At 42.9% G+C, this 16,525-nt stretch overlaps 2 protein-coding genes across 10 annotated transcripts in view; both read left to right on the plus strand.

Moving 5' to 3' along the window:
* Positions 1 to 689: 689 nt before the first annotated feature.
* Positions 690 to 12,615, plus strand: psmd2 (proteasome 26S subunit ubiquitin receptor, non-ATPase 2). The gene is made up of 21 exons (XM_061218092.1): positions 690 to 866; positions 2,058 to 2,114; positions 2,410 to 2,574; positions 3,468 to 3,589; positions 4,464 to 4,688; positions 4,816 to 4,974; positions 6,705 to 6,849; positions 7,133 to 7,193; positions 7,479 to 7,625; positions 7,710 to 7,816; positions 7,944 to 8,071; positions 8,346 to 8,433; positions 8,891 to 9,053; positions 9,378 to 9,479; positions 9,626 to 9,771; positions 9,984 to 10,067; positions 10,308 to 10,476; positions 10,805 to 10,899; positions 11,015 to 11,141; positions 11,390 to 11,508; positions 11,627 to 12,615. Exons 1-21 carry the CDS (start codon positions 762 to 764, stop codon positions 11,807 to 11,809), a joined length of 2,697 nt encoding a protein of 898 aa, XP_061074076.1. The 5' UTR covers positions 690 to 761; the 3' UTR covers positions 11,810 to 12,615.
* Positions 12,616 to 13,437: 822 nt separating this feature from the next.
* Positions 13,438 to 16,525, plus strand: part of LOC133107868 (eukaryotic translation initiation factor 4 gamma 1-like) — a 47,832-nt gene continuing 44,744 nt past the window's right edge. For 6 of the 9 annotated variants that reach the window (XM_061217126.1, XM_061217132.1, XM_061217131.1 and 3 more), the window contains exon 1: positions 13,518 to 13,913. The gene's annotated coding sequence lies outside the window, so the exon portion shown is untranslated. The other 3 variants (XM_061217127.1, XM_061217128.1, XM_061217130.1) reach the window with 3 other exon arrangements.

Genomic DNA, 16,525 nt, shown 5'->3' on the forward strand with positions numbered 1-16,525 from the left:
TCTCTCCCCACCTTCAAGCACCAACTGAAGATGCACCTCTTCAAGCAGCACCTCTCCCCGTCCCTCCCTACCTCCCTGTGAACCTTAATTGTGGTCTTTCTGTGATTTACTTTTGTATGTATCAGTATTTTTAGGTAAGCAGTGTTTGGCTAGTTAAGTTTGGTCACTTTTGCTTTGTTGTTTGTTTGTTTATTTATTTATTTGTTTGTAAAAAAAATATATATATCAAATAGGCCCTGGTCCTTATCTTTGTTGTACAGGTAGCAGTTGAAATTGTACTTCCCTCTAGGGTCTTTCAGCGCACTTATCCCTGGTTATGGGTATGCACTTTGTTGTACGTCGCTCTGGATAAGAGCGTCTGCCAAATGCCATTAATGTAATGTAATGTAATGTAGTGGCGTGTTATAAAATGTAATAAACATGTTGGGGGCATATGGAGACATGACTGAACATTATCATAGTCAATATGTTATAAATAAAAATGCATACAGGTAAATAATATATAGTATTATAATATATAAATATTAAGTTCATATTCACTAAAAAAAAATATATATATATATATATTTTTTTTTTTAAGTGAATATGAACTTAATATTCCAATTACAAGTCATATTGGTTGGAGTCACAGAATACGGAAGACGAATTTTATAAAGCACCTTTTTTGGCTTATCCTACTTGCCGTAGAACTGTCGTGCACTGTGGGAGTCGCAGCCGGTTGTTCAATTTCAGATTCGCAGAGAGGCAGTTGTATTACAATCATGGAGGAAGCAAAAAACAAGGAGAAAAAACTACCAGAAAAGACGGAGGAGAAGGGGCAGCAGCCTCCGGGAAAGGACAAAGAAAAGAAAGAGGAGCAAGAGCTGGTAAGCGACGGCAGTTTATTATTTCGAGGTTCAGAAATTATAATCAAAAGGTAGCTGCGAATTTGCCTGAGTCACTGCCGGACTGACAACATGGTCGAACAGGCCGTGAGCACTGTCATTCAATGTGCAAAAAAATAATTATCTTTAAAATGGCCAAATTCGCAAGTAATCTTCCGATTATCTTTGCACACTCGTGACAAGTATGGTAAATACGATGTGTATAAATTAGTCGTTTTCTTTATAAAAATGAGTACAAAGTGTTGATAAATAACGCATGCTAGGCTAATGTTAGCTGGGAAGCGAACTAACGTTAGCTACCAATAGCTGCTACACATTGTAGTCCGCTAGATATGCTTGTTCTTCAAACAAAAGCAAGAACTACAGCTAGCTAAGCACCGATACTATAATTATAAGACGAAATGAACCAAAGAACAGATTCTTGTTATTTTTCGTGTGGAAAGCACAGCGTTCCCGCAATGATCAGAAAGGAGAGCCATAGACTAGCTAGGAAACTGATGTCCTTTTTAAATAAGGTCATTGGATTTTTTAAATATAAATTTGAGCAAGTTTAAACCCGGTATTAAATACCTTCTTTCTTTCTTTTTTTTAATTAGGCGATTTACGGTTATACACGTCACTGTGTAGTTGATAGCTTGTTGCCCGTAAATTGGCTTTTCTGTTCCCCCGGGCTGTGTGAATATCAATGTACATCAAGAAGCTCCAATGTCTTCGGTAAACAAACCAGTCATATAAGAAAAGTACTGAGATTGATACAATAAATTGGCAGTTAAAGAAAATTTGGTATTCTCCATCCCAGTTTGTCATCCCGTTTAACGTTACTTTTGTTTTTAACATTCAAGTCAAAACACCGACGTTGTATCATTTTAGTCATGGCTCTTTTACAATCTCTTCGGATTTCCATCCTCTGCCTCCTCGTTATTGAGTCTAGTGTCCAGTTTTCCTGGAACTAAGTATTCTCTGCTGGATGCATCCATTTGAGTGTTGTCATGGAAATGCAATGCTTACAAAATGGATTGCATTGGTAAAAGAAAATGGGGCCCTCCCTAATCTCAATTTCCACAGGGAAAATAGGCAAAGTAATGTATACTTGGCATTATGATGTTGAATTAACTAATAATTGTCTAATTTGGGCTTGTCTTCTAATTGCATGCATTTCATCTACTGTCTTAGTCTGAAGAAGACAAGCAGCTTCAAGAAGAGTTGGAGATGATGGTGGAGAGACTTGGTGTAAGTACCGCTGCAGAACCTTGCTGTGAACTACTGTGTTAAGTTCTGTGAAGCTCTAAAGGAGAATACTAGTTTCATTTTTTTAAATGACTGCTCTGGTGTTGTTTAACAATTATTCAACAAGTGTTAATGTTAGGCTGAAAAATAATATATATATATAAATTATATAGCATAAGATTATAATCCTGCGTAGAAATTAGAGAATTTGTGCCGTCATTATTGTTTTCTCTCCTTTTTCTGATTGACCTCCCTCCCCTGCTTTCTCCTGTCCTGCCCGGTCCTGTCTGTCTCCTAGGAGAAGGACACCTCCCTTTACCGGCCAGCCCTGGAGGAGCTCCGCAGGCAGATCCGCTCCTCCACCACCTCCATGACCTCTGTGCCCAAGCCCCTGAAGTTCCTGCGCTCGCACTATGCCAAGCTGAAGGAAATCTACGAGGGCATGGCTGCTGGGGACAACAAGGTCCGGCCACTGCACGCGTCACCCTGCGAACATTAATGGGGCAGGGAAGGGTACAAGATGTCAGAATTTTACATTGAAAGCGCTGCGTATCGGGAGGTAAAGCGAAAGTCCCGCTGAATGGCATTTCCAGTGTACTGTCAAGTGCTATGCTAGCGGATTCATCATAGACGGCAACAACAACTTCATATAAGCAACTGAAGCATTAAATCATTCTACAAGCACAAAATTCCAAGGTGTCAGATCATCCTCAAATTATCGCTATGCAGCTTTTTGTTGTTTCTACTTTTTAAATTTTCGTAGTTACCAGCGTATGGTCAGATTTGTGTACCAAATGCAGCAACAAAGATGACCTTATCTATCCTGGGATGGCCAGGCTCACGGGACATACCAACACGTTTAGGCCCATGGGGTTTTTCCCCCCCCAATTGCGCTTGACATGGGTTGCAGGTTGCCAGCGATAGGCCACTGTTTACACGATTATATTCTATTTATCATGAAGTTAGATAGATAGATAGATAGATAGATAGATACTTTATTCATCCCGAGGGAAATTTTAGTTAATAAGTCCAAACCACTTTCCCTCCCTTTATTAGTTGGCACGACACTTATCCCGGGTAGCTTGCAGATCAAAGAAAGTTGGAAGTCACCTTAGCAGTAGGGCTACTGACACAGGTGAAAATTCATTCTGATTCATCCATGTTTAACTGGCATTATTTTGTGTTTTATTTACTGGAATCCATGTTTCTCTCGCTCTCTCTTTTTTTAAACATTTTTTACATTTTTACGTGATATGCGGACACAAAATATGTGGACATTTCAAATGTGGCGACTGTACGATCTCCTCTTTCATCCGTTTGTTGGTCTGATGGATGTCTCTCTTGCTCACTTTGCAGCGCTTCTGCGCAGACGTGGTGTCGGTCCTCGCCATGACGATGAGCGGTGAACGGGAGTGTCTGAAGTACCGTCTGCTGGGCTCACAGGAGGAGCTGGCATCCTGGGGCCACGAATACGTTAGGTATACCTGCCTCACCACCTGGAGCTTCTCTACATATATTCTGTTTGCTTTGTCTTATTAATTGCTGGACCTGAAATTTAGCTGCCTCTTGTGACTTTTTCCACAAACAAAAATGAAGTAATTTTGTTGTTAATATAATTTACTCTAGTATAAAATGTATTCAACCAGCTAAATATGTACAGTTGGCTTAAGAACATGTATTACGCAGTTGGGAAGGCATGTTTAATACTTTTCAGCTTAACTCTTCGCAACAGCGTTCTCTTCCTGGTTTTAGTATGTAAAATGTTTGCAAAGAGCAGAGAGTAAAAAAAATAAAATAAAAATAATACATATATATGCCAAAGCATACGTCAATATAAATAAAAATAGCAGTTTGGGCCTAAAATATGCATACTTCTACCAAAATTACAATTGCTTTACTTGAATGAGTATGGAACACGCATCGAAAGCTCCAGGACCATATGCAAAGCTCAAAAACATGAAAAATATGTGTGTGGGCCTAAGTTCTAATAGTGCAGCTCACTTACAGTAAATTGGCAATACTACCTTGGTAAAATGTTTAGTGGATCCGATTCAAAACAGTGTTGGGGTCAATTAAAAATTTTCTTCTTGATATTAATTCAGTGCATAAGTTTGAAGTTAAGAATCTTCATTCAAAGCTAAAATAGACTGACTTAAAAAAACTTTATAGCTTTAAGTGCAATAGTGCGAGTTACAGTGATTAAACGATAATGATAGTATCAGGACGCCATTTAATTGCTTGCAGAGTTTGAGCCGTAATGACTGGAAGGCAACAAGGCTGTCGCAATTGCTTCCATTTGGCGGAGCTTTGGTTGAGTCCCTGCGGTCTCACTTGCATGGCCCTGTATCCCAGGCACCTGGCAGGAGAGGTGGCCAAGGAATGGCAGGAGGTGGATGAGAGCGACCGGGGCCAGCAAGAGACCCTGCTGAAGCTGGTGAAGGAGATCGTCCCTTACAACATGGCCCACAACGCCGAGCACGAGGCCTGCGACCTGCTCATGGAGATCGAGCGGCTCGAAATGCTGGAGGACTACATCGACGAGAACGCCTACGCCAAGGTCTGCCTCTACCTGACCAGGTGAGCACAACCACGCCGCAGACTGCCTTGTTGATGGACAGACATAAACAACGATAATAGGAGTGAGTGGGTGAACGAGTGATGGCTGGCCATTCCTCTGTGTAAATGTCTACCTTCCTCTCCCCAGCTGCGTGAGCTACGTGCCAGAGCCGGAGAACTCTGCTCTGCTCAAGTGCGCCCTCAAAATCTTCCGCAAATTCAACCGTTACCCAGAGGCGCTGCGCCTGGCCCTGATGCTTAATGACATGGAGCTGGTGGAGAACATCTTCACCTCCTGCAAGGACATGTGAGCGCTTTTATCATCACCATATATTATTTCTGCCCCACAAGCTTGTTTTATACATTCAGTGACAAACCACCTGGAAGCTCTCATATTCACTATACAGTACTGGTACAAATTATAGAAACACTGCATTTAAACAGCGTTTGTTGATTAACCCCTTCAGCACATCAAACACATTCCACAATTTCATGTGCTATTTATTATGCTCCTTATTCATAAGCACACTGAATAATAAAATATTTTGAGAATGTATTTACATGCTCACCGATATAAAATGGGGTCACGTCTTTGACAATACCCTCTATTGTGGAGTCAGCTGTGTTTTCACTGTCTTCCTCAGAAATATTCACAGACTAGAGCTTCCTTGGAAGTCCTCCAAAGGAAGTTATTTAGATGTTGGCGACGCAAAAATTTTTTTTGTTGTAAAACGTCAACCTTTTTTGGCAAAATCTCAATTGTTTTTGCCGAAGCCCAACAGTGAACGTGCGTACTGAAAATGCTACGGTTTCATAACACAGCCAAAAAATGCTATGTTTTATGAAAACCTAACAAACTACTCTGTTGGAAGCATAATGTAATTAACTAAAATGGTTTTTAGTCGTCAATCCAATAAGATGCCCATAGTTGTAGCTGAGATTACACTGAATTTTCTTACACACGGATGGGGGTAACGCATTTTCTCTACATTACCAATACTGGTCAGAGACGCTTGTACATGGGCTCATCGTGTCCTGGAGAGCCTATACAAAACGTAGATAATAACATTCACAACGTTTGTGTACAACGTTTCTCCGAGTTAGCACGTCTTTAGAATTATAAACTATTATGCCTTTGATTCGCTGCCCTTACCTTATTTCTTGTATGTGGATTTCCAAAATGCAGAAGTGAGGTCTCCCCACGATTGTTTTACTACCCACATCTTACTAAATAAAGAACTGTTGTCACTAAAGCAATGGCATCTTAAAATTGATTATACAGATGGAACCGTGGGTTTTAACGCTTTCAAGAGGTATATCCTGCTACCATAGTGATGGAAAATTGCACTGTGAAAAAAGGAATTAATGAATACAAAATAAAATAAAAAAAGCCTGGCCTGGGGTTAATGCAGTATTTATGCAGTATTTAATGCAGTAATGCATTATATATATCTCTGGTATAATAAATGTAATGAAATAATTATAATTTGTGTTAAACAATTAACAGTCCTTACACCTTCCTTTGTGTTAGTTCATATTTTAGGAAATGTCATAATCAGCTTGAACATTTTTTTTTGTCCAGTATTTGTCTATATAAAATGATAATATTCATGCAGGGTGAAGTGCTCATTCTTGGCTTATACGTTTTCATATTGCTGTTGGTCATGTAATGTCATTACCACTCGTGGTTAAGAAACAACCATTTAGAATACATTTTGGCTCTGAGAAAGAACTGCAGAAGAAAAGGGCACAGAAAAGTTTTAAGAGCACTACTTATTTAAGCAGCGTTTCCATTATTTCTGCCTGTACTGTACATTTGAAATACATAAGTTCATAAAAGTTTATTTTTGGCAGAACTGCACATTGAGAAGCTTGGCAAAGCTTTGAGGTGTGTTTTTAGTCTATGCACACTACATGGGGCGACATTAGCTCAGGAGGTAAGAGCGGTCCTCTGGCAGTCGGAAATGTGCGTGCGTGCGTGAGTGAATGAGAGGCATTTAGGATAAAAATAAAACATGTTTTTCCTATCTTTGGCAGTGTCATCCAGAAGGAGATGGCCTTTATGCTGGGGAGACACGGCATGTTTCTGGAGCTCAATGAGGACGTGGAGGACTATGAGGACCTGACTGAGATCATGTCCAACGTGCAGCTCAACAGCAACTTCCTGGCGCTGGCTAGAGAGGTCTGTGCGAGGGCGCAGGGAGGGTGGAGGTTTAGGGTATTGGCAAGTTGAGGATAGAAGCAGCAGTGTATGGGAGAGAGAGTAACTAAGGAAAGAAAAGGGTTTGAGTTAAGTGGAGGGAAGAAAAGCTGTTTGTCAGGTGGGCATTAAATTGGGTGTTTTATTTTGACCTGCTGGACCGTTTAAAATGAGATTTGAATTGAACAAACTTCACAATGGATTTGTCTCTCTTGCACTGTTAATGTCAGATGTTTAATGTCTTTCATTTTCGATACTTTTAAAGCTGGATATTATGGAACCCAAAGTCCCAGATGACATCTACAAAACTCATTTAGAAAACAACAGTAAGTTGTTTCCACAACGGTTTCATTCCTTTATTTTGAAATGGTGTTTTTTATGAAGGACATTGACACACTCTCCTCTTTCCCTCTATCATTTTTTTTGTCTTGTGTTGATGGTCACCTCTCCACTCTTTCTCCCTCCCTTCTTATCCTGCAACATATTTCCTTTCCTCTTCCTCCTTCCTTCCCCCGTTTCACATTCTTCTGTTAATCTTCACCCCTCCTGACTTCCGTACCTCCTCCAAACTCTCCTGCCAAACCGCATCATTCTCCCCTCTCCTTCCTCAGGGTTTGGGGGCAGTGGTTCTCAGGTGGACTCTGCTAGAATGAACCTGGCCTCCTCCTTTGTGAACGGGTTCGTCAATGCAGCCTTTGGGCAGGACAAGCTGCTGACCGACGACGGCAACAAGTGGCTGTACAAGAACAAGGATCATGGTGAGTGAGAAGGCCTGAGCTCTGTGTTTTATCTGCTCATGACCCCACGTGTCCACACGTGTGACTGTGTGGCTCTGTGTTCAGGAATGCTGAGTGCTGCTGCCTCCCTGGGCGTGATTCTGCTGTGGGATGTGGATGGAGGTCTGACTCAGATTGATAAATACCTGTACTCTTCTGAAGACTACATCAAGGTAGGCCTACAGAAGAAACGGACTCCCCTGACAGATTTATATAAGCCTACTTTCAGCTGCCAGGAACTGTGAAAGTAACATATTCTGGTTGTATTTCTGTGCTGTCTTCGGCTTTCTCTCTGCACAGTCGGGTGCCTTGCTGGCTTGTGGCATCGTGAACTCTGGTGTGAGGAACGAGTGTGACCCTGCCCTCGCCCTGCTGTCAGATTATGTTCTGCACAACAGTAACATCATGAGGATAGGGGCCATTTTTGGGTGAGTGGGAGAAGCTGTGGTGGTCAGTGCTGTGTTTGTGGCTAACAAACGTGACTGAGTCCAGTTGGGTCAAGAGAGCATGTGACGGTCATAACTGTGAGCCTGGCGAACAGTCAGGGCGGTGAGCACTGATCAGTCTGAGCAGAATGTCCTGGCTAATGGTGGGGGCGGAAAGATGGGAAACTGGGAAACTGGTCATGAGTCACAGAAATGGCCAACGACCAACTCGAGTTCAGGCTGTGGTTTTGTGCTAAGTCTGTACACCTTCTCACAGACTCGGCCTGGCGTATGCTGGATCCAACAGAGAAGATGTGCTTTCACTGCTACTGCCTGTCATGGGGGACTCTAAATCGAGCATGGAGGTAAGTCGGCCTGCTGGACTTGACAGGGGACAGGGGAGTGTAGCTGTGAGGATGGATTCAGACAAGTTATTTCTTCTTGGTTTAGCAGACATCAACAGGGCTGTTAGAATATTTCCTGGAATATTTTTGATGCGGTTTTCCTTTAATGGAAAATGAGAAAATTGCCTAAATATCCTGGAAAAAAAGTCCTGGAAAAAATATTTTAGTTTAACAATATAGGCCAAAACCACAGGTGCTCCGATTTGCAATGCTGTCTACCCCCACTCATTATTGCTGTCAACCCGCCCACAAAGCAGTGAGAATGGCAGGAGCCCTGATCAAGCACAATACGATTTGGCAGATCAGCTCTAGTTGACATTCTGTCCTGACTATTTGCATGCCTTGAAGAGCTGCATTAGGTCACTTATACACATATAGGCTAGCTCATTGTTTTCTTTGTGGTGTCGTGGAAACCTAGGTGGCAGGTGTGACTGCACTGGCGTGTGGTATGATTGCTGTGGGCTCCTGCAATGGGGATGTCACCTCCACCATCGTGCAGACCATCATGGAGAAGTCTGAGCAGGATCTGAAGGACACCTATGCCCGCTGGCTGCCTTTGGGCTTGGGACTGAACCACCTTGGTAAGTCGAGAGAGTGGTGAGATTCAACCAAGGGGTCTATAATAGCCTTTCTACAAGAATTCTAGAATGGTCTTCATAATGTATTACAAAAAAGATGCAGAGTGATCTGTCACTGGACTTAAGAATGCATACATTAGGAACAATTGACTTGACTGCAAAATTAAATATTTAATGTACGTTCAAGGGCTGAGCCTTTGCAGATATAAATCCTTATTTTGAAGGTTAGTTGATAGTGTGTTCATGGACAGGCCTCCACTCAGTTTTGACTCGACTGCTGATGGAAACATGACCTTTGACCTCTCATCTGTTCCCGCCCTGATGCAGGGAAAGGCGAGGCCATCGAGACCACACTAGCTGCTCTGCAGGTGGTTCCTGAGCCCTTCCGCAGCTTTGCCAACACGCTGGTGGACGTGTGCGCTTACGCAGGTTAGTTGTCCACAGAGCAAGACAATATCCTTACCTCCTGTTCTCTTTTTCGCTCCCACACTTACTCAGTGTCCTCTATCCCCCTTCTCCTTTTTTGTCTCTTGCACTTTTATCCCTGTCCCTGACCCTCTGTCTCTCTCTCTCAGGCTCAGGGAATGTACTGAAAGTTCAACAGCTGCTACACATCTGCAGTGAGCACTATGACACCAAGGACAAAGAAGAGGAGAAGGATAAGAAAGACAAGAAGGAGAAAGAAAAGAAGGAGAGCTCTGCTGACATGGGCTCCCACCAGGTAAGGGAATATCCCCAGAGGACCCTAACCGCTGGATAAACTGATCTGTCGTTTTATATGTTCATTTTTGGACCTTTGTAGGTGGGTCTGAAATACTTTCTCATACAGTGAGTTTTCTCTTCGTGTTTTGTTTTAGGACATTTTGCACTGCCAGCTGCCTATTTTAAAATGTTTTTTACAGAATACTTTGTGCTTTTTGCTGCCCTCTACAGGGTGTGGCTGTTTTGGGCATTGCCCTCATTGCAATGGGTGAAGAAATTGGGTCGGAGATGGCTCTGCGGACATTTGGACATCTGGTCAGTTTTCTTACCTGTGACACCTTCAGCTTATTAAAACCACTACCAACCTAGTCAGACCATTGACATGCTTAACTGATCATCTGTGACTATGATGTTGGCATTTGGATTTAGTGGTTAATTGCACATTTGTCCTTTTGTTTCGGATGCATCTGATTTTGTAATGTATATTAGTTCTCCCTTTTTGCCTCCCTCTCCTGACCCATTCTTCTCCCCGCTCTTGTTCCTCTCATGCTGCAGCTGCGGTATGGGGAGCCCACACTTAGGCGGGCGGTGCCCCTGGCCCTTGCCCTCATCTCCGTCTCCAACCCCCGCCTCAACATCCTGGACACGCTGAGCAAGTTCTCCCATGATGCTGACCCAGAGGTCTCGTACAACTCCATCTTTGCCATGGGCATGGTGGGCAGTGGTGAGTTCCCACTGGCATGGGTTATGTTCATCTGTGAGACGGTGGTCTAGCTCAAACATTACATTACATTACATTATTGGCATTTGGCAGACGCTCTTATCCAGAGCGACGTACAACAAAGTGCATACCCATAACCAGGGAAACCAAAGATTGTCTGAAGATTTGGGTCAATCCTTCTTGAAACGTGTGTCTATGTTCTTTTTATTTGGCAATAGTAGTGTTATAATCTTGATCCTGCTGGGACTTCATTCACACCTGTCACCAGTTAAGTGCTCTCTGCCCACCCCCTGCTGTGTAGATTCTGATTTGTTGCTTTGTGTTCTCGTAGGAACAAATAATGCCCGTTTGGCTGCCATGTTGAGGCAACTGGCACAGTATCATGCCAAGGACCCAAACAACCTCTTCATGGTCAGGCTGGCACAGGTAAGACTTGATTTTAGGCTGTGTTTTCATGACGTGTGGACCCCTTAAAAGCTGGGATGGTAGATGGGATACCTCTATTTCCTGTGCTCATCTGTGCTGTGTGCTGCATCTACAGGGTCTGACTCATCTGGGTAAAGGCACACTCACCTTGTGCCCATACCACAGCGACAGGCAGCTGATGAGCCAGGTGGCAGTGGCCGGATTGCTCACTGTCCTCGTTTCCTTCCTTGACGTCAAGAACAGTGAGTATCCCCTCAGTTTGGAGTTTACGATCCTTCCCCGTCTACCCCATAATGCATCTTCTGCATAAATTGTCTTCCTCTTCTTTTCATTCCCTTTTCTGATGCAACATCCTCCATTTCGCTTCATTTCTGTGTTCTTATTCTTCTTTTATCCTTGCCCTCTGTGGTATTGTTGAAAGATTCACTGCTTGACTTTAGTGCTGGGCCAAGCCTTACGGTTCCCCGTGTGGTGTGTCTGTGTGTTGCAGTCATCTTGGGGAAGTCCCACTATGTCCTGTATGGCCTAGTGGCTGCAATGCAGCCCCGAATGCTCGTCACCTTCGACGAGGAGCTGCGGCCGCTGCCCGTGTCTGTCAGAGTTGGACAGGTAAGGCCCCCACAGATTTGTGGGTAAAAACACACACTTATTTTATTTACTGTGCAGCTTCAGATGGACAGGCCTGAATATAACCGCTCTTGTATTTGTGCGTGTTTGTCGTCTGCAGGCGGTAGATGTGGTGGGCCAGGCCGGGAAGCCCAAAGCCATCACGGGATTCCAGACGCACACTACACCTGTACTGCTGGCCCATGGCGAGAGGGCTGAGCTTGCCACAGAGGAGTATATCCCTGTCACCCCTATCCTGGAAGGCTTTGTCATACTGCGCAAAAACCCCAACTATGACGCTTAAGCCCACTGTAACCCAGCTCCCGCCCCTCAGCCTCCGTTTCCAAGACTGAGCTGGCAGCTGGGTGTGCAAGCCTGGCTGACCTTCCTCCTCGTACCCTGGTTCCGTGTGATTGCAGCCACTGCTAAAAATATTAGCTGGTCATCAGGCAGTTTAGTGGGTTTTAGGTGGGGGACAGAGTATCCCCAACCAAATATTGGCCCAGGATATTCTAACTCTAACTCAAACCCAAGCCCAACAAGTGCTGTGTGCATAAGCGATCTATGGTCCTCAAAACTTTACATTATTTGGAGGAATGAGTGCCAGGGTGGCCCACCTTTGCTCTGTGGACCTCAGTTTCTTCTGTGGATAAACATAGCTCCTCAGCTTTACTTTGTGTGTGGGCTGTGGTTTAAGCCTCAGGGGGAAATGGGAGCCACTATTGCTCTAGGTACATGGTACCCCTGAACCAGCCCTATGATTAACCTATACATTTTTGGTTCTAAAAAAAAATCTAAAACTGATCCAGGGTAAGTGCTTTGGGGACACGATCTTCAACCTCTTTTCTATTCTCAGTCTTTCTCCCAAGTTAAGACAAGGTTCAGTTCTGTAACATCCATATAAATGCCTAGAGGTAGACAGATGTAAGAACATCAGTCGCCAAATACTTTCAGCTGGTTTTTTTCCCCCACATTCTTTTTAGTTCTGAACCTTCCTCCTTTTGTAATAAGAGCATGTAAAATGTCTGCTATATCCAGTTTGTTATTTTTTGTTGTCATTGGTTTTGTTACAGCACTGTAATATGTTGAAATAAAATCATTTCTGATCTACACAGTGGAAATGCTTCTCAATGCGTCTACCTGTGGGTTTTACTGTTCATGCGTATCTACATTGTTTTAATGGCAGTAATAGAATTGTTAGGCCTGGGGTCTCATGGCTTGTGTCCTAATTTATTCTTGTATATTGAATTTTAGTTCAATGGTAAGTCTCTTGACGGTAAAAAGGACATATCACTTTAATTCTAAAGATTGGAATATACATTTGTGGCATTTGGGGCACAGAATGGCCTGAAACCAGTGACTGCATGCTGAATGGATATGTTCATCTTCAAGAAATTTGATTTTGAATTTGATTTGAAAAGTGAATCTGATTCTTCTCTGTGACCAAAATGTAATTAATTAATCATTGATATATGGCGCGACATGCATATGGCCGTAGAAAATATGCCAGGGATTCTAAGGTAATTTAAATGCTGTTATGTAAAGCCAACATCTGGAGGAAATTCGTGGTATAGGCCTAATGTGTGTGGATTCTAAGGTAATTTAAATGCTGTTCTGAAAAGCCAACATCTGGAGGAAATTCGTGATATTCCCATTTTAAGAAATGACTATGCCATGCTTGTCCTCTAGTTGTCACCTCAACAAAAGGCCCGAGTATAGCAAGTCACCCTTTAGCAAGTATATAACTTTTCTTTATTCCACGCTTACCTTTCCATGATGTTCTCTTAGTAAACGTGTTTTTTTGGGGGGGTGGGGGGGGTTACGGTTGTGTATGAATTTCCGTCGGGGTAGCAAGGGTTTAAAAAAAAAAAAAAAAAAAAACTATAAATCACGATTTCCCTCGTCACATGATAAGGGTGTGCGGAATTCCCATTGTGATTAAGCCGGAAGTACCGAGCGGCTTCCGTGAGGACTCCGTCCGGCTCTGCGGACTCAAGGAGAGAAAGGTAACGCCATGGCTCCCGTCTGTACTGTTTGCTAAATCAGAACTGTGAGAAGATATCTCTGACAATCCGCCTCCATCCGCAACTCAAACATGGACCTCCAACCCTGTGCTTCGATCTTGGAGCACATGTTATGTCAATAATCCTTTCCCGGCGCTGTATTGCTCTTTGTGACTTTCTCTTTTTTTTGTTTTTGTATGTTTATAGGGATTTAAAACACTTCTCGTCCTGGTCAGCTCAATCAAAAGGGATAGGAAACCCCTCTCTCCTTGGAACTTGAGGACATAGTAGCTTTCAAAAGAAGTGAATTAAAGAAACGGACGAAAAAGGGAGCTAACACTTAAAGAAACGTACATTTTGTTCTAACCCCTTCTCTTACCCATTTTCGTCAGAACTTCATTTCTGGTAAGCAGTCTTCGGGTTACATGTAGTCTAGCTGACGTTTACGTTCTCGGTATTAGTTGCTACAATATCTAGGCAGCTCATTTGGTAATTTAAAGTACTATTCTGTACCAAGCCTACTAATGTAACCTTGCTGGTTCTGGGAAATACTTGAAACTGATCTTATTTTGACATGGCAATAACCTGTGTGGTAACTTCGCCAGTTAGGCTAGCTAGCTAGTTAATGTTTGCCTGCTATTCCGGCTAGCTGGGGGTTGAGATTATGGTTGTAACCCTTGTTGTAACGTTATATTTTATGACGTGACTGTTGATTATTTGTTGTCCGAGGTTGAAACCACTCATCTGGTGCGTTTGTTAGATTGCGACTGGGAGCAACCTGTTTTGCCCTGTCCTTCCTATCTGATTCTTGTATAAATTGCAGTGTAACCAGATCGCTGACGTTATAGCTGTGTACTCTTGCTAGCGAAGTAGCTAGCTGCCTAACTTGACACAGCCAGTTAAACATTTTACTTGACGCATGGCGAAGTATTTAATGTGGGGACTGACAAAGTCGTCTCAAAACGGCATCATTTCACGAAGCTAGAGTGATTGTTACTTACTCAGCTACTTGGCTGCTTAGTACAAGTAACATGCCGGTAGAGCTAACGTTAGCTAGTTAACCGGCAGGTCTGATTTCGCTGGCTTGGTAGTGGGCAAAGGAAAGCATAAAGCTAGTGCTAGCTGTACGTAACTTGCTAGTATCATTTGGCTGGCTAGGCCCGTGCGTTGCATGAAACGGCATCCCGGCGAATAAGCCAGGATTTATAAACGAGTGGACTAAAAGAAACTTCAGACTTTGTCATCGGCAGAGTTAAATGTATGAAGTTAACAATCTGATCTTGTCGAACTACATTTGTCAAGCCAGCGCGAGTTTCTTTAATTTAAAAGAAACGGTCATAGGAGCGGTTTTGGGGCCCACGTCGAATGTTACAGGCCCACTCTACCTATCCGGTTATTTTTTCACATTTTTATTAGAAAATCTGCACGTGTGTATTGGCAGGTAAGAATATTTTACGAGCGGGGATGCCTGAATGTTATTTTGATATCGCGTTTGTTGTGTAGCTTACCATCTAATGTTGAAAAACATTAGCTAGCCAGCTAGCTAAGAGTTGGTTTCGTCCGTTTGCGACCATATGCTTAATGCAGCATGGCTCAAGTAGCCGGCGGCGCCCTCCACCTTGCAATTGCTTTGACACAATGAAATATTTCAGTGGAAAGATTGCTTTGTCATGATATGTTGACATTTAATCCTGAAATAAATGTAGAAGTTGGCACTCGCCACCCATTGCTTATTGCACAAGAGAACGTTCCGAGGCTAGTCCGCTAACTATGGCTTTATTTGTTAGCTAATGTTAGCTTAGACAACTGACACGTGTCCATGCCGAGTATGCCTGTCAGTGCATTATAACCTGTATTATTGAGACAATACACATCAGTCAATCGAAAAGGCATATTACCGGACTAAATTAATACAGTTGTTTGATTTGCTTAGTTTGTTTGACGGGCTAGTCAATCTGTTAGCTAGCTAGCAAACTAGCTAGTCTGCCTTAACGCTGTACTACATATTGGCACTGTTGGCTATGTTAGCTAACGTTAACGTAGGTTTGCTACATAATCAGACCTCCAAAAACGGTTGGTTTAGACAAGAAGTGTTTGCTGACTAGCTAGGTAAGTATACAATATGCTGTAACGTTAATTTAATTAATGTAAGTTACACCAAGATATTATTTTGCCTACTTCATCATTTAATTACTGGCGCTGGCTAACGCAACAATTCTAGCTTTTATTGATAGTGTGAAGTTATAGTGATTAAACGTATTGAAATTAAGCAGAATAGCTAACTGTTGGTTATTTTTCGAATGACACTCCTAATCCAACCCTTCTGAAGTCGACTTTCCATCATGGCTGGCGTGTTCTCTGAATGACACGTCGAGAATACGAGTCGCTGTGAGAGGCCCAGTGCGAATTTAAATTTCTTTCGGATCGGGAATTTGTTACAGTTAACGTTTTCTAGTTCCATTTGAGATGCATTGTCCATGGAAATAACGTATCGGAATACAAATACTTTACGTATGTTAGGTACTCGAACGTTAATAATGAAAGTGTTGTCCGCAGTGTTACTCAATTGATGTACATACCTGTGTATCTATACTGAGCCAATACATACAGTGGCATGGATTATGCATTAATACTGCCTTACGAACGCGTACTAACGTAAAGAGTTTCATAGAAGCTGAACCCCGTTCTGGGTGAATTTGGAGGAAAGTCGATGCTTGGTTAGCTGTACAACTACTTGGCTCAGTTAATGCCCGTTAATTTGAGCGAAGTTGCGTCTCGGGGATAATTGTATGCCATGACTTTCCGATAAGTGTGGAACTCAGTTTGTCCTTTTCAGATCGTTACATTAGTTTTTATATCCATAAAGGCTCAGCAGTTTGAATGACACAAAGCGTGAGAACGATTCAGCCTGCCGGGAAGAGAAGCCGGTGTGGTGCGCGCGCTCAGAGCAGGAACCACGTGGTGCGTTCAGGACCCGAGGGGAAAGATGTGAGCAGCATGGCGCCGCTCAGCGTTGC

The sequence above is a fragment of the Conger conger genome, chromosome 13, assembly GCF_963514075.1.
Source record: "Conger conger chromosome 13, fConCon1.1, whole genome shotgun sequence".
In the NCBI taxonomy this organism is placed as follows: domain Eukaryota; kingdom Metazoa; phylum Chordata; class Actinopteri; order Anguilliformes; family Congridae; genus Conger; species Conger conger.

Bases quoted from the DNA above. Each gene is read 5' to 3' on its own strand.
- psmd2 (XM_061218092.1), top strand. From the start codon at position 762: ATGGAGGAAGCAAAAAACAAGGAGAAAAAACTACCAGAAAAGACGGAG. The intron at 3,590-4,463 runs GTATACCTGCCT...CCTGTATCCCAG, and splicing joins TGGGGCCACGAATACGTTAG to GCACCTGGCAGGAGAGGTGG. The intron at 9,054-9,377 runs GTAAGTCGAGAG...GCCCTGATGCAG, and splicing joins CTTGGGACTGAACCACCTTG to GGAAAGGCGAGGCCATCGAG.